Below are 16,948 nucleotides of genomic sequence, written 5' to 3' on the forward strand. Positions count from 1 at the left end.
TGTGAATGTGCGTCTGAAAAAAAGAGGATATTTATGAGAGTGCGTTTGGTGAGGAGTCTCTCTGAAAATTTTGAAACGATAGTTACTCAGTCGTTCAAGATGTTGGGACGAAGTGAAGCGACGAAGAGGATCGAGAATAAGGCTGAGAGGGTAGGAGGAAGAGTGAGAGGGACGAAGAGGATGAGAAGAGGATGGACGAAGCGAATGGAGATGTGATGATGCACAAGAAAGAGAATGAAAAGAATGAAAAGAAAGCTTATCACGTGTAGGGCTCCTTAATGGTTCCTGCACCGTGCTCTTCGTCCCAGGGAATCCTCAAAATGTAGTGCGGTTCGGTTGCATATAATGATGTGTATTTTTTTTATTATGGATTCTATCGTACATGGGTGTCAATGAAGGAGGGGGAAAAATATGAAAAGTACGTGTACGGACCAAAAAGAAGAGTCGCCAATGGATTCATGAACGGCTCTTTAAAGGAACATCTGGCCAGACTGGGTGGTGACAGTCGAAATCTTCTGGATAGCGTTGACGAGAGCAGCGGTGCGGAAGTCGGTGTTCTTCAGGACAGCAGTGGCACGAGTCTCCTCGCAGGCACCGATCATGGTGTCCTCAAGACCAGAGTAGACGAGCTCATGTTCCTCAGCTCCGTGAATGACAACACGACGCTCCTGAGGGGTCAACTGGCGGCCGGCGTTCTCCTCGACAAGAGTTAACAGCTTGTTCTTGCCAGCCTCCTCCCACTTGCGAGACATACGGCCGAAGCGGACGTGGGACAGATTCTTCAACCACTCAAAATACGAGACAGTGACACCTCCGGAGTTCAGCAGCAAGTCGGGAATGACGACCTTGCCCTGAGAAACAAGGTAGTCGTGGGCACCGGGGGTGATGGGTCCGTTGGCGGCCTCACCGATGACCTTGGCTTTGATGTTCTTGACGTTTTTAAGGCCGATCTGACGCTCGAGAGCGGCGGGGATCAAGATGTCACACTCACGCTCCATAACTTTGATGGGCTCTTCGATGATCTCAGCGTTGCCGAAGCCACGGAAGGATCCCTTCTCGGCACGGTGCTTGAAGATAGCCTCAATGTCTAAACCTTTGGGGTCGTAGGCGGCGACGTCGTGTTCACCAATACCAATGATTTTAGCACCGTTGTTCTGCAAGAACTTGGCAGCCCAGTAGCCGACGTTTCCGAATCCCTGAACAATGACGGTCTTGCCTGCAATATCGCCAGTCAAACCAGTCATCTTCTGGACCTCGGGGAACTGCAAGAACTCGCGGATACCATAGTAGACACCAAGACCGGTGGCCTCGTTACGGCCACGGACACCTCCCTGGGAGATGGGCTTGCCGGTGACACATCCAGCAGCGTTGACATCCTGGGGGTTGAACTGACGGTAGGTGTCCATGATCCAGGACATCTCGCGGGGTCCAGTTCCAACGTCGGGAGCGGGGACATCGACACCAGGTCCGATGAAGTTCTTTTGGCAAAGCTCCATGGTGTAGCGACGGGTAATGCGCTCGAGCTGGGCAGGGGTGAACTTCTTGGGGTTCAGCTTAACACCTCCCTTGGCGCCACCGAAAGGAACATCGACGACAGCGCACTTGTAGGTCATCAGCGAGGCCAAGGCTTCAACTTCCTCGAGATCGACCTCATCCGAAAAACGGATACCTCCCTTGCAGGGAAGGCGATGACGGGAATGCTGGGCACGGTAACCCTCAATGATGACGTGGGTATCGGCATCAATTTCGACGGGGAATTTGACGCTCAGGACAGAATCGACGGCTCTGATGCCAGTCAAGGATTTTTCAGAGACACCACTGATCTTGGCGGCCTAGGTTGGTTGGAAACAATGGGAGAAAACATTAAGCAATTAAGTAATTGCAGCGTTGTTCAGGGACGGAAGAAGTGATGTTCTGATGGATCCATTCCATTCGTTCGTATCCTATCCTCTGTAGCTACTTTTTTCATCCTTCTGCGGGCCATTCAGTCACGACCTGGGAAAATAGCAAAACTGTTCAATGAGTTCTGCTTGTTTTCTCGTGTGGCCTGATCATATCCATCCCCACCTTGACTCCATTCCCTCCGTATCGTTCCGTATCCTGTGCAATCCACGTTGAAAGCTTATATTCCAGGTATGATGAGATCGCTTATGACTGCCGAAAAAAGATAAAGCTGAACAGAATTGCATATCTCTCCCAGGAGAAACCAAGCAGATGAAGGACTTACGCGATCGAAGAAAGTCTCGACGGAGCCCAGGAAGTTTGGTTCGTGGTCCTCACAAGCAACATTCGTGACATGAGTGCTCATGAAGCGAGCAGTGGGGACAGCAACAACAGCGCGGTGAAGGCGAACAGCCGCGGCCAAAGAGCTAGTTTGGTAGAGGAAAGCGACCAATTATGTTAGGTTTGGTTAAATTCGCACATAACAGCAAATAATGCGCGAGATCTAGATCGTCTCAAAGAGATGCAAGATGAGCAGTTCGCAGATGAGGTGCAATGGTAGAAGAAGCACAACTACAGAGCTGCTATAGTAGGCATGTACTGTGGCCAATGATCCCATTGTTCAATTTTTTTGCTTACCCAGGGGTTCTGCGGAGAAGAGCAACGACCATTGCTGAAAATATAGAGCGGGTAGAGAAAGGGAAGGAGAGGAGCGTGGAGGGAGTGGGTGTGGAGATGAGGGGGAGAGAAGGAGAAGAAGAAGGAAAGAAGAAAAGAAGAAATGGAGAAAAGAAAGGCTGCAAAGAAATACTACGGCTGACTTGGGCGGGACCTGACCTGGCATGGGCCTGGCTTGACCTGGCTTGACTGGTCCAAAAACACATTGATTCCTTCACTCAAGCCAAGTCGAGTCAGTAGCCAGACTAATACTTTTCCATTCCCCATCTATTGGCCACCACCCCTCCGTCTTATTACCATCGCTATTATTATTCATCGCTGCTATGTCCCGCATCGCATCCTCGGCTCCACCACTTCCGTCTTCCGCCACAGTGCATGCTCACCCTCTTGTTCTCTGTCACTTCTCTCTTTACCCGCTTTAAGAACCTATTGACTCCACGCGCTCATCTCTTTCTATTCAGTCAATGCTATTATGCTATTATATATGTGTGTATATGTACTCTCCCTTGCTCCATTCACTTTGAATATATTGTTTCGGATGAATTAATCAGGAACCTGCCCCAGATCTCTGTTCTGGACCTGGAGACATTCTTTCTCTTGTAAATTCCCTCCTCAACCGCATAGCAGCTTGGATTCGCACTGCCACAAGTAGTGAAGCAAATGTCTGTTGCCTCCATACCATGCGGCAAGAAGCTTCAATTGCAGTAGCATCAGCAGGGTCAAGTTTCGTGAACCTCTTGTCTCCTTGGCTATTGTCATAGTAGTAACACTATAAAGAATAGACAAGAGATGTTACGAAGCTGTTGAAACCTTTCATCGCTACTGATCTTCTTGTCGTCGCTGCCATTGGTGGTGTGGAGTAGCAATGTTATGTCCGGTGCTGTCCAGGCGCTCTTGTCATGTTTATTTTTGGAGACCACGACGCAGAGTCGTTTGCCATATTGGGGACCTGCGTGGGAAATGTGGGGGGAAAAGACCAAAAGAGGGTCCTGTGGCATACTGCGATTCAATAAGTGAAATGAACCCCAGCCCGAAAGAGAAGAGCACAGTTGACCATTCGACAACAAACACACCACTCACAGCGATTCCAAGGTCCGCTCGCGCGCTTTTTTTCTTCTTCGTAATCGTCGTTTGCGACATATAGATTGCTCCGCATATTTTAATTGATTGATTCTTCCGTGCATCATCATCTACTACTCCTCGAACCATCGGAAAAACACTAGGGTGGGGATGAGGATGGGGTTGAAGTGCTGAGGAAGGAAGCGGGGTACTTGTCTCTGTAAATGATATGTGGGTAGGTAAGGCATTGTCGAGTATATAAAAGAGTACAGGATCCCTCTGCTGTCGACGCAAGCTGCTGTTGCTGTGGGGTTGGCTGGCTTGAAAAAATAAAATAAAAAAAAGTTGGTCGACTTGAATAAGGTTTTCTCTTTCTCGCCGTTAGAACTTTTTAACCGCTCACATTCCCAACAACACACCCACTACTAGGCAACGAACTTCCTCGGCCTTCTCCTTCATCGATGTTTTCTCATATTCTCATACTCTCTCTATATCGGGAAACCGGCCCACGTATCCTGGTCAATTACAGTGTCCGTGTTGAGCTGCAAAGGCTTTCCCATGGGCTACGGTTTGTGCTGGACACTGTATCTCATCACGTACCCAGCTCTTTCCTCCCTCCCTTGTTCAAACGCCGCATCCATACTCAGATTCATGTTCGTCCTCCCCCTCTTGCTCCCTAAGCCAGGCGCGGGGTTTATTCTTTTTCCTCGCAGCAGTCACTATTGACGTTTAGTCTTAATGTTGGAGCGTCCATGTGTATTTTCCATTCAAGCGACCCTTTCCGTGATTCTCATCATCGCTCCATCGTTGTCAGCATTCCTTTCCTCTAAGTTTGGAATGCCTCGAGTGAAGAAACTCACGCAGCATTTAAGAAGAATAGCGCAAAAACCCAAACCACCCCCGCCTATTCTTGACCCAGTCTACCAAGAACAGCAGGAGGAGAACGTCATTTATGTGCCTGTGAAAGCGGGCTATGAGATACAGGAGTCAAGTCGCGATATTGAGGAATGGAATGCTGTTCTCGCGGAATCGGACAGTGATGGGCCTGCTGAAGACGACACTGATGACGAGGATTGGCAGGCAGTCAGAAGAACTCTCGGGAATAACGAGGAATGGGGTGAACTCCTTACGAGTATGCGATTGGCTGCTGCTTCAGTGAAGACGACAAAGCCTTGCGATGGAACCACTCGACAAAACTTGCACCACCGAAAGATGGTCCTCAAAAGGGCTGCAATAGGCACCCCTCCCCTCTCTACATTTGGGTTCACTGTGCCAACACTGACAGCTCCTCGCCGGAAGAGAGTTATCCAGGAAGTAGAACCTTCAGGTATGATAACTGGATATTGTATGCCTATAATATGAATTATTAATACTAACATATATGCAATATCACCTTTCGGGAATGTAGATGTGCGCCGCAATGCAGGGATGGTATTGGAAATTCAAGGTTACTTGGGTAACAAGTACAAGAAATATCCGCCCCTCAGTGACGAGGCCTTTAATTTGCAAGCACTCCAGCAGTACCTACGCCGCTTGGTCCCAGGAGTGAGCAAGACTAAGGCAGCTCTGGTTACGGCGAAAGGTTTTGGCAGAGGCGTGCACTTTTCACGAAGGATGATGATATGGGCTACTTAGTGGAAGAACAATGAGGAAATCACTGTGTCGCGTCGAGGGAAGCATGCCAAAACCAGGAACCAACTAACCGAAAGCGATAACTTTAACGAGTTGAGAACCTGGATATTGTTGAATCATAAATACACTATCACGCCATCGATACTCCGGCGGCACATCAATAACGTCTTCCTCCCAGCAAATGGCATCGAATTCTCAATCAGCGAGTCAACAGCAGGTCGGTGGCTACATGCGCTGGGCTGGATATACTCAGAGGCAAAAAAGGGCCTATATTTCGATGGCCATGAGCGACCTGACGTGAAAGAGTATCGGGAGATATTTCTTGTACGAATGGAGGAGTACTAGAAGAGGATGATAACCGTAGACGCCAACGATCAAACAAAGATCATCGAGCCCACTCTGGTAAGTGCTTGTTGCAATTAGGAGATAACTCATGGGTATTTAATTCGTACCGCTAAATTACTTCTCTTTGCTCTAGGCTGCAGGCGAACAGGCGATAGTGTTTTACACTCACGATGAGAGCATCTTCTACTCGAACGAAGGAAATTCTATGCTTTGGCATCCAGATGGTCAACTTCCGTTGCGCAAGAAAGGTTATGGTCGATCCATCATGGTCAGTGAGTTTCTTTCCGAACTTGAGGGACCTTTGAAGATGATCGATGACAATGGCGAGGTGATACGTGCTCGAGAGATCATCAACCCAGGGAAAATTCACGATGGCTATTGGACCGCTGAAGACATGGCTCGGCAGTTCAAGAAAGCGATCACTATACACAAGAGGAACCACCCGAATCTGATTGGACTTTGGGCGTTCGATAATTCATCAAACCACAACTGTGTTGCCAAAGATGCACTGGTGGTGAGTAGGATGAACCTTTCGTCTGGTGGAAAGCAAGCGGTCATGCGGGACACCATTGTAGATGGAACCCACTACACCATGGTCTTTCCAGATAATTACGCGAACGAGGAAACCCCAAGGGAATGAAAGAGGTTCTCAAGGACCGAGGTCTCTGGATTGATGGGCTCCCTAGAACATGCTCGAGATGTAGGGCTGACGACAAACACCCTGATCGAGTGGACTGTTGCGCAGAACGAATTCTAGAACTGCAGCCCGATTTTGTTGCTCAGGGCTCGATACTGGAGGAGATTGCAAGGGAGGAAGGACAGCGTATTGTCTTCTATCCCAAATTTCATTGTGAGCTCAACTCCATAGAGATGTACTGGGGAGCAAGCAAGCGCTATACCCGGAAGCACTGCGACTATTCCTTCCGAGGTCTCCAGTCAATCATCCCTGAAGCTCTGGACTCGGTGCCTATTGAAACCATACGAAGGTATGCTTGGAAGGCATTTAGATATATGGACACTTACAGGAAGGGACTGCCAATGGAGGCTGCAGAGCGAGCAGTGAAACAGTACAAATCGCACCGTAGAATATCAGAAAATCAAATGCTCGAATCATAAGCCCATTTACATAACAACGAAGTCAAGATAAAATACAGGGTGTCGGTGTTTGTTGACACGAATGATTCAAAACAGGGTAGACCGAGTCAAGGACGATGGCTACCCCCACTGGTTAAGATCATAGAGTGGCACACGAGAGAACATCGCCAAGTGCAACAGGCGGTCTTCGATGCGACGGGCTTTGGATACACAATCATTTTAATTTTTGTCAACGACATTAAAGGGGTGGAAAGCCTAACATGGAGCAACCCCTAGCCGTTAAATTTAAACGTTTGTTCTTCCTTCTCATCTTTTCCTCACACACACACACACACTATCTCTCTCTCTCTCTCTCTCTCTCTCTCTCTGGCCTTATCCTCTATCCGATTAATCCAAGAAAGAGCCACACCTCCGGGCTTGAGCCACTGTGGTGTAGTAAGTGAGAATCAGTTGGTTGTTCTTGCAAAGTTAATATTAGATCACGGGGAAGAGCACCGCCCCCAGAATAAAAAAATAAACGGTCTGGTACCTGAACCAGAGTCTTCTTTCCACCTAAATCATTTGTATCACACATTGTATTCGTCCAGATTGTCCGGATAACACCGCATCGACGACAGGTACTGACTACCACCGTCAGTAACCCATGCAACGAGATACAATCAACAGGGAATGCCGATCCTGATCATCCGCCACCTTTGCACCGTCAATCGCTCCTATTTAGACATTGTACTTGCCCCGCAGCGCTTCCCCGATTACCGATCGTCTCATTGAGCATCCGTCCTCGGCCCACCCTCGTGAAACGGCATTATAAAGGTACAACGGAGGCCTGATCAGCGACCATTGGCATACAACGACTCCAGAGGGGTGAACTTCATTATCACGACTCCTCACCTCATCGGATATCATAATATGCGAACTCCTTGCAACTACCCCAGTCATTCCCAAAGGAATATAGTCCTAGCTCGCACCATTTAGCTAAACAGATCCCCATATTTATTCCTTTCCATTTACGTCTAGTCTATTTTACCTTTGTGTTCTTACATTCCGATCTAAAGGAGGACCCTGTACCACGAACCAGTAAGTGACCGAAGCACACCCTTGCCGAAGTCCTATTCGCGTGGTAGCTGTTTACCTGCAGAATAAGAGGTCGAACTCGAATGAGGACCATGGTCGGGAACGAGGTCAAAAGAAGCACAAGACAGATTCGAAGGTCTGTACGTACTCCGAGAAGTGTAAGACGCTGAGGCTCAAGCACCCGCTGGACAAGTGTTTCCATTGGCAGAACGACCAGAAGAAGAAAAAGGAGTCTGTAGACAAAGGCAACCAACCGGCAAGGGAGGGCTATAAGCCCATGAAGACGGTTGGAGCATTTGCCAAAGTTAATGAGGAAGCACAGCTAGGAGGAATTCAGCTGAATAAAGAATCATTCTTTTCCTTATTTATCTTCTCCACAGGTCCATTTGATGCATGTATATGCATACAAAGGGCCAGCACTGGGTGATAATCGCGTAGCAGTGCCAATAGGAATATTAGGCGCGCAATGCACAGCGCTACTAGACCCTGGAGCGACAACATCTCTGCTTAGTAGAGAATTAGCTGATGACTTTGGCATTCGATATGGCAAAGTAGCAAATGAATCAATTGCGATGATACAGAGAGGTTCGAGCACAGACAGCATCATTATCTGCGATAGAGTTCAGCTTGTGTGCAACAAGAGATCAGTCGAGTACCAACTCCATGTCATGGACATTGACCACTACGATTTCATCGTAGGAATGGATCTCTTTCCTAGATTTGGATTTGCTATCACAGGTGTGGTTATGCCAGCACCGAGAGAGGAAGAATTTCTATGGGTGCCATCCGATGAGAAACCATCGGTAGTGCCAAAGGAGACCCCTCTGAAAGAACGCACGCCTGAATTCATCAAGCAAAAAGAAGATTTTATGAGAGCGCTCGAGCCCTCTCTCAAAGCTAATGAAACCATAGTCCCAAAATCATATTGCACACTTGACTCGATGAAAGTCGCGTTGAAGGTGAAGCCTGACTGCGTAATCCAGGAACGGTATCGACCGTTTCATGCACAGGTAGAGAAAGACGAAGTAGATCGAACAGTACAAAAGCGGTGGGACACAGGAGTCATCATGCTCGCGCCAAAAGGCAACCCATACAACAATTCTCTGACAATGGCTGCTCGCAGGGACCCAGATGGCAACATGATGAAGTACCGCGTGTGCCTTGATACTCGCACGTTGAACAGACAGCTAGAGGATACATACAACTTTCCTTTACCACTCATAACAGATATTCAGCAAAAAGTGGCAGGACACAAGTACTTTTCAACGATCGATCTCTCTCAAGCATATCACCGAATGCCAGTGGACGAGGCAAGTCAACCATTGATAGCCTTTACCTACAATGGCAAGCAATACATGTTTGCAAGAGCACCATTTGGGCTAAAACCTCTGACGAGCATTTTCCAACGAGGAATGTCCCATTTGCTTGGTGATCTGCATTATGGTAGCACATATGTTGATGACATTATTGTTTATTCGAATTCAATCGAAGAACATTTAGCTCACATCACTGTGGTCGTCAATCGATTGACTGAAGCAAAGCTAATCATCAATCGAGAGAAAAGCAGGTTTCTAAGCACTGAGGTCCTTCTCCTAGGATTTATCGTCAATGAAGAAGGACGCAGTGTCAATACGGAAAAGATTGCTAACGTTCAGTCGTGGGCTCTTCCGACGAACAAAAAGATGATCCAGAGATATCTCGGACTCTTTAATTATTTTAGGGAATATATCCCACTCTACAGCACTATTACAGCACCGCTGAATCAGTTGCGCAACGCCAAGGGTACGTTTGAGTTGAATGACTTGCAAAGGCGCAGTTTTGATGCAATTAGAAATCTGATTGCCCAAGCACCTGTTTTGTCATTCCCAAACTTCAAAGAACCTTTTTATGTCGCCACTGACGCCTCTAATGTGGGCATCGGTGCAGTCTTGTACCAGTTACCAAACGGAAAAAGCGACGAATCTAAAGTGAACTACGTTTCCTTTCAGGCACGCGCACTGCACAAGCACGAAAAGAACTATCCCGCTTATAAAAAGGAGCTCTTGGGGATTATATTTGCTCTCATGAGATTCCATCACTATTTGTGGGGTAGAAGGTTCACGCTGTACACTGATCACAGACCCTTGACATACATTCACGAACAGAAGGAGCTACCTCCGATCATTACGAATTGGAAGGAGATATTGCTCAATTATAATTTCGAATGTGTGTATCGTCCAGGGCTGTTGAACGTTATTCCAGATGCATTATCCCGAGCATTTCCAGATGAATTATGGACGCCTGTTGAGAGTGTAAACTCTAGAGGCAAGGAGCATCGTGTTGCAGCAGTGACTAGGTCAGGGCTACGAAAGGCCACTCTTTCGCCTACAGAAGAGGACGTCACTATTTCTTCGGTTGACTTAGCGGATCGTCTCTCGACAGTACCTATTGATCATGAAGCATCGTATACTCATGTTATGCAGACGAACGACATGGACAGAACTACCGTTCTAGACGTCGAAGAACGCAAACAAATACTCAATCAAGTCCATGAATTTGGTCATCTCGGGGGTAATGCAATGGTTAAGGCCATTTATGAGCGAGGCTAAATGTGGCCAAAGCTCAGGGAAGATTGTCTCAATTGGGTTAGCCAATGTGGACCCTGTCAGCACTTTAATATTGCACGCAAAGGATATCATCCACTGAAAGCCATTCATGCAGAATTACCTGGAGAGCATGTAGCGATTGATCTCGCCACAGTTGAAGTTAGCAGGCAAGGCAACGTGTTCGCCTTGGTAATGGTTGACATCTGTACTAGATTCGTCTTCCTGGAACCATTGCCGAATAAGGAAGCCAAGACAGTTGCAGGCGTCCTCTTCAAATTATTCTGTATCCAAAGCGACAATGGCACCGAATTCGTAAATGAAGTAGCCAAACTCATGTCGCGAAAGCTGCAGATTAATCACAGGCTATCCACACCATATCATCCTCGATCCAACGGTGTTGCTGAGAGATATGTTAGAGCCCTTAAAGAGAATATTCAGAAGCAACTTGAAGGTCGTCTTGATCTTTGGGATGCTTATCTTCCTTTGACCCAACTCCAATTAAACGTGCGTGCGGCGAGTCTTCACAAGTCTACACCGTTCTCATTATTCTTCGGACGCTCCTTTGCAGAGCTAACCGATTTTACGTTAGCAGAATCACATCTTATGACACAAGAAGAACTTGAGAAACGCTTGGAATACCTTACGGAACTAGTCTTTCCGGCAGTGTCAGAAGCCAGTGCAGAAACACAGCGCAAAATGATTGATAAGTTCAATCGTACACATCACATTCTGGGGTTCCCTCCTGGCTGTTATGTCATGGCCAGAGAGCAACTCCCGGAAGGCAAGCTTGCACCAAAGTACCAAGGCCCTTACAAGGTCATGGAACGTACAGAGAATGGAGCTTACACCTTGTTGGATGCCACGAATCAGAAACTAGAACGCAACTACGCCCCTGTCCAACTCAAACTTGTCACACAGGACCTAGATGGTCGCAGTGATGAGTCGTACGAAGTCGAAGCCATTCTTGGCCACGAACTCACGGCGAAGGGGGTTAGGTACACTGTCAAGTGGAAGGGATACGACTCTTCTCACAACTCGCAACTAGAGTATGACAATTTTGATTCAGATCTGATCATCAGACGGTACTGGAAGCGTTTGAACCAACAGAACCCTCATGTCATTGCAAAGCAAGCAGAGAAGGAAATGAGAGTTCAGAGGAAAACGCTACGACAGCAGATGGCACAGCAAAAACCAATCTCAAAAGATGCGAGTAAGGGAAAAAGAGGAAAGAAAAATTCCTCTCCCAGGAAGAAAGCAAAGTAGTGAGCATGACAATGCTTACTGAGGGCTTTCAAGCTCTGAGTCTTCTCCAGAAGAGGGAAGAAAATTCAGGGTATGATCAAAAGGGGTTTTGTACATTTTTCCCCATATTCATTATTTAAGGTTGCAACGCACAGACGTTGACGCACCGGCGAGTTTTACCTTTTTCTCTCGTTTTCCTCAGATGAACTACTAGGAGGTTTACCTTTTCCTCCATTACATTTCATATCACAGAGGTTTTTACTATCATTTTCCTCACACATCGGTGAAGAACCCCATCTCAACAGTAGTTTTGAGGGATCAAAACTTGGGGGGAGTTGTTCCGTTCAGACCCCAAATTGGGACTGTACTGGGAGTGAATCTTCATATTTAGGCCACTTCCATTTTTATTCATGAGACTATTAAGCTATCTAATACTCCAAGCCCCAGATCAGGGCTATAAAAACCCCTGCCGGGAGCATAATAAACAACAACGCTCTTTTGTCTCCTTGACTCACACTGAAATACATAAAACATCACACTAAGAGCTCCAGGAGGCTCGTGATGCCGATGTACCACTGAACGAGAACGCTGTTCCCCGCAAGATCAACCCAACAGACCTGATGGTCGACGCTGTTGCATCTTTGAATCCAATGCGCGCAATGAGGCCTGGCCGGATTGAGTCGTGTCTTATTCACAGTCTCAAAGAGTCGTTCCCTTGTATGGAAATGACCAGGACCGTAGCCTCTTATTGGACCATCTCCTCGAGACCATGCAGACGATGGCAAGAGTCCATACTGATTTGCTACGCGAGGGCCTTTTGGTGAACAATCTCTACATAGTAAGAACGTTCGGAACATTCCCAGCAATTGACGGAGATCGAGGACGAGTGCATGGCGACAAAAGAATGGAACACTTCAACAATATCCTATTGAAGGGTAAACGAGATTCATTTTTTCAGCGGCTTTTGAATCGGTTAATCAGATGGGACAGTGACGATTCCGATCTCAAGAAGGCTAGTTCACCTGCATTAATGGCGTCCGACAAGATTTTTCAGGAGTATTTACAGATCACCTCGCAACGCCAGGCACCACCATTCCGACTGAAGGATAGAGACGTCTGTGAAGGCTCCTTCATGAGTCAGTGTGCGAGAACACTGTCCGATATGGTAGGAGGCCACCTCTACAGGTGTTCATTGGAACTTAAGAAGCGGGTAAGTCATCTTAATAAGAGCCATCTCGTTTCAATCATGCACGCGGACACTGACCTCACTACTCTGACTACTCATTATAGGCATTAATGCACAATCCCTCCTGGGCCTCTTCTGAGAACGGGAAGGCCATTTTGGACTCTATCGACGATACGACAGGGCGGTCGCGGGAGCACGATTGTGTCAGTATCCATCTTATCCTGAATCTGATTTTGCCAGCGAAGGCTCAAATCCAAATCTTACCACAAATCGGTTAGTCTATGAGGACGGTTTCTTTTCCTTCACGGAGCGTCAGCTTGTCCGCTGTCTTTTGAAAGATTTCAGAATGGACCAAAGGAACAACAGGCTCACACCAATCGCCAAAAAAAAATGCGCCGATTAAGTAGTGCCGAGCAGGAAAAGCAATGCTCGCTTGCAAAAATACTTGATAATGTCTTTGAGTCCAAGGCATCTGCTGAAAAGAACACACAGGACGAGGTCGGTCGATTGTCCTTCTTCCTTTTCCTTAATGGCAAGAACACGAGCTACCGTAGGCGGATGCCTGGATCCAACAAGCTATCCATGATCCGAAAGTCTGTGTGAGGGTCACTGTGTAGATTCATTGAGCGTGCATTAGCATCATGTGTGCTAACTGCCTGCTGTGCTATCAGCTACAGTATAATAGCCATACCTACAATTTGTATGCTAGATTGTTTGCCAGCCTCTAGGAGAGCAAACTGCATGCTGCCATCGGTTTATTTTTTGTGTTTGCTGTGATGCTAGGAGCTATGCACTGTTCTTTCTGCGTGGCAGTCTTCCAGGAGAGCAGTGCCTGCAGGAAACGATCATGGTTTTTAAAAAAACAATGCACGATTGTCTATTGTGTTGCTTCCAGATATGGCATCGCTGTCACTGTGAATGGGGTCCATTGACATGACAGCCAGCTGCGAAATGTTACAGCCTGCTCTGAGGTCGCCTCATACAGCAGCTGCTTTTAAAAACACCAGAGATCTAAGAAGATATATGGCACACCACACCCAGTCAGGATCCGGACCACCCGCGTAGAGGAGCCAACATGCTGTGGGCCAATGGCAGTTGTGACCCTGCCTCCTTCTCCTCCTCCTCCTCCTCCTCTTCCTCTTCCTCATCTCTCAATCCACCATCCGCACTCCAGCAAAAGTGCCTCAAGACCAAGGTTGTCTTCAAGTCCGACGACGTGAGCACAATCAAAGAAGCAAGAACAGCTCTGGAGAAAATGGAGGCAAAAGATCCCCGGTACGCAAGCAGCAAACTCGAATTTAAGGATCTTATTCGCCAAAGTCTTCAACGTCCGGAAAAATACCAAGAGCAGATCGACAAATCTGAACCGGGGCAACCGCGACAAAAGTATGTACTTACCGGCAACCTTTCGACCAACGGTCATGACCTACGAGTCATGTCATACAAATTGACGGTGGGTAGGCGATCGAAGCCTCCACCACGATGACGGACGCTGAAATCGCTGAATCCACAACAGCTTCATCAATATCATCCCCGGTACCAACATCCAACACAGTCTTCCCCTGGTCAACCGCGCCAATGATACAAGGATGGTCGTATGTATCCAAAAAATTTGACAGCCAGGAGAAGGTCGACAGTCTCCTCTGAAATACAAACGACGAGGTTGGAATACGGAGTCTTTGTGTAGACCCCGGGATTGCCAGTACCGCCACTGCTACCCTTATTCACTCTAGCTATGAAAAGGGAAATATCAACCTGAACATCCCCCGCGGCCCACGGGATGATATCGACCGGAGATACCGCAAACAACAGAGCCATATAAAGATCGATACGGGGATAACGGAAATCGAAGATAGGCTCGTGCAACAAAAGCCCGTCGAAGCCAAGTTGGTTGTTGGTGACTCGGACGTTATTATGGAAGGTGATTCAGGGAACACCAGCAACAGCCAAGATACAATAGCCGCCCTCAGTTCTAAAAATCGTGCACGATGTTGTCTGCGATGTTGTTCTCGATGTTGTGTTAAGGGGGGGAGCGGACGCTGTTCGTGCGGAGTGCAGTATTGCAAAGGGAACCAACAGAAAAGATAACAAGAACGATTTAGAGGAAAATAAAGGCCACGGAGCTACACAGCATAATGTGGTATTGAGAGGCCCTTAAGAGAGTCGGGTTTAAAAAGAACCTTGATTCTTGGTCGATACAGGTACCGTCCTTGAAGATGCCCATTGATAACCAATCATAGCAACAAAATATATCTAATACAGCGGATATCCTTCCCATACCGATCTCCAAACCCCCACACATAGCAGAATCACATTACTAAGGCGTTTCTTGGTGCCTGTTGGAAAGACCCAACCCTCTCCCTTAGATTCCATTCCTGGGACCTGCATGAGGACCATCCGATTAACACTCGTCAAGCTCGCGGAAGTCTCGCGTGAGGAGGACCTTGCCATCCTGTGGCCCTACCACGTACTGCTCCTGATGCTGGAGAGGCGCAAATTTCGCTCCCCGTACCCCCTATGCCTGTGCAAGCGGCAACGCCATCATTTACTAAGAAGCCAATGGACAGAACAGCAGTCCGGCCCCTGTATCTTCACCATCAAGGACCTTGATAGCACCTCCACAGCACATCAGCAGCCCCAAAGACAACAACAGCAACAATGGATATGAGCACGATCATTGGGAGGGCATGGCTCGCAACAGTTACAATCACGTCCACAACAATCAGGGTTACAATCACTCCTATAACTAAGGCTACGATAGCAATCAGGGCTATAATGGGATCTAGATTATGGTGCTCTCCCTCAATTGGTGTTTGTTTACTTGGCATTGACAGCAGCCTGAAGGGACTCCAAGACCTCAACTTCGATCTTGGCAGCAAGCTTTTCCTCTTCGGTTGCTCCAGAGTTCGCAATACGCTGGGCCTCTGCAAGGTTGTTGCGGATAGCCTAGACGAAACGTGGAATGATTAACCAAGAAGGAGTTGGGCATAGTGAGTGACGAGGTCCTGGCTTTCAAATCAGAAAATGATTGAAATATAGGTATTTTCAAAAGCCATACCTCAGCACTAAACTCCTCGACAGGGAAAGCCTCGACGGCGTTGATGTTGAGGGTGGAATCGGGGTTCATGGTGGCAAATCCTCCAGAGACTATGAAGCCACAGTGTGCGTGCATTAGCAATCGGTATGAAGCGCCATGTTATCGTTCGTCGCTGATACTGCATATCCTTGACATAGTCCAGTCCCAGTATAGAATCCAATTGATGATCCAAAATTGAGCAATAGTTGTGCTTGCAAAAGTATGCGACCATTGAGACGCAAGATACCGTCCGTCTTTCATATCCATCTATTAGGCAGCTCTTGTGCAATTTCGTCCAGCCGGACGATTAGGAAGCGTATGATCCTAGAAAATTACCAAAGAACTTCTTGGAAGCAGCTCCTTCGATGACCTCGACGACTCCTGGGCGAAGCTGTTCAATGGAGGAAACGTGGCTGGCGAGGATACCCATGTCACCGGAGACAGCGGCAATGTTGACCTGTGCGACGGCGGCGTCCTTGTAGATGATCTGAAGACGTGTTGAAATCGATATTGTTAATTGAGGGTGACCAGTAGAACATAAGCGATTTGTGGTGTACTGTGGATTGCTGGATGTGGATATACCTGGTGAGGGACGGCAAGGGTCAAGCGGAGACCAGTGACAGCGGCTTCAGTAGCATATGAACGAACTGTAGTAGATGCTGGAGGGAGACGTGAGTATAGGAAACTGGAAGCAATCAAGGCGTGGCGCTTTGTCGTCACAAGTGAATAAACGAAGGAAATCAAGGAGGAGTTGACGACTGATGCCATATAGGGCGTCGTATAATACATATGATGTTGCTCTTATGGCATGTTGATGGAGCGGGATCGAGTTGGAGGCGAGTGAGCAAGGATCAAGGGTAGAAGGGAAGCCTTCTTTCATACCCATGCGGACAGGACGGACAGCACGGATGGAGCGGACGAGAAAGTTCATGGCTGCGTAAGTTTAATTATGCGAGTGAACGAATGGGAGAGAGGGTGAAGAGGTGATGGAGTGGAGTGAAGTGGAGTGGAGTGGAGTGGAGCGGAGCGGAGTGG

General features: G+C 47.6%; 6 protein-coding genes across 6 annotated transcripts; 3 read left to right on the forward strand and 3 right to left on the reverse strand.

Moving 5' to 3' along the window:
• Positions 1-470: 470 nt before the first annotated feature.
• On the reverse strand, positions 471-2,308 carry BC939DRAFT_402127 (uncharacterized protein; the record flags this gene model as incomplete). Its single annotated transcript, XM_051552655.1, has 2 exons — positions 471-1,832; positions 2,228-2,308. 2 exons carry the CDS (start codon positions 2,306-2,308, stop codon positions 471-473), a joined length of 1,443 nt encoding a protein of 480 aa, XP_051407899.1.
• A 1,686-nt stretch (positions 2,309-3,994) lies between these two features.
• Positions 3,995-5,050, forward strand: BC939DRAFT_496334 (uncharacterized protein). The gene has a single exon (XM_051559678.1). It carries the CDS (start codon positions 4,417-4,419, stop codon positions 5,038-5,040), a length of 624 nt encoding a protein of 207 aa, XP_051407900.1. The 5' UTR covers positions 3,995-4,416; the 3' UTR covers positions 5,041-5,050.
• A 2,134-nt stretch (positions 5,051-7,184) lies between these two features.
• BC939DRAFT_464607 (uncharacterized protein) lies at positions 7,185-7,706 on the reverse strand (the record flags this gene model as incomplete). The annotated part of the gene is made up of 2 exons (XM_051557398.1): positions 7,660-7,706; positions 7,185-7,357 (listed from the first exon to the last, which is right to left on the reverse strand). Coding segments are annotated over exons 1-2 (158 nt in total), but the record flags the coding sequence as incomplete, so codon positions are not given.
• Positions 7,707-12,555: 4,849 nt separating this feature from the next.
• On the forward strand, positions 12,556-13,115 carry BC939DRAFT_522989 (uncharacterized protein; the record flags this gene model as incomplete). Its single annotated transcript, XM_051561232.1, has 2 exons — positions 12,556-12,861; positions 12,942-13,115. 2 exons carry the CDS (start codon positions 12,556-12,558, stop codon positions 13,113-13,115), a joined length of 480 nt encoding a protein of 159 aa, XP_051407902.1.
• A 797-nt stretch (positions 13,116-13,912) lies between these two features.
• BC939DRAFT_480812 (uncharacterized protein) lies at positions 13,913-14,995 on the forward strand (the record flags this gene model as incomplete). Its single annotated transcript, XM_051558970.1, has 3 exons — positions 13,913-14,294; positions 14,525-14,758; positions 14,808-14,995. 3 exons carry the CDS (start codon positions 13,913-13,915, stop codon positions 14,993-14,995), a joined length of 804 nt encoding a protein of 267 aa, XP_051407903.1.
• Positions 14,996-15,391: 396 nt separating this feature from the next.
• On the reverse strand, positions 15,392-16,844 carry BC939DRAFT_522994 (uncharacterized protein; the record flags this gene model as incomplete). The annotated part of the gene is made up of 5 exons (XM_051561233.1): positions 15,392-15,783; positions 15,896-15,984; positions 16,250-16,400; positions 16,496-16,572; positions 16,796-16,844. 5 exons carry the CDS (start codon positions 16,842-16,844, stop codon positions 15,655-15,657), a joined length of 495 nt encoding a protein of 164 aa, XP_051407904.1. The 3' UTR covers positions 15,392-15,654.
• Between the last annotated feature and the right edge of the window lie 104 nt (positions 16,845-16,948).

The sequence above is a fragment of the Gamsiella multidivaricata genome (genome assembly GCF_025024155.1).
Source record: "Gamsiella multidivaricata strain RSA 2152 chromosome Unknown BC939scaffold_84, whole genome shotgun sequence".
Classification (NCBI taxonomy): Eukaryota; Fungi; Mortierellomycota; class Mortierellomycetes; order Mortierellales; family Mortierellaceae; genus Gamsiella; species Gamsiella multidivaricata.

What these genes read in the sequence shown, in the direction of transcription:
- BC939DRAFT_496334 (XM_051559678.1), top strand. Translation starts at nt 4,417, where the DNA reads ATGTTGGAGCGTCCATGTGTATTTTCCATTCAAGCGACCCTTTCCGTG.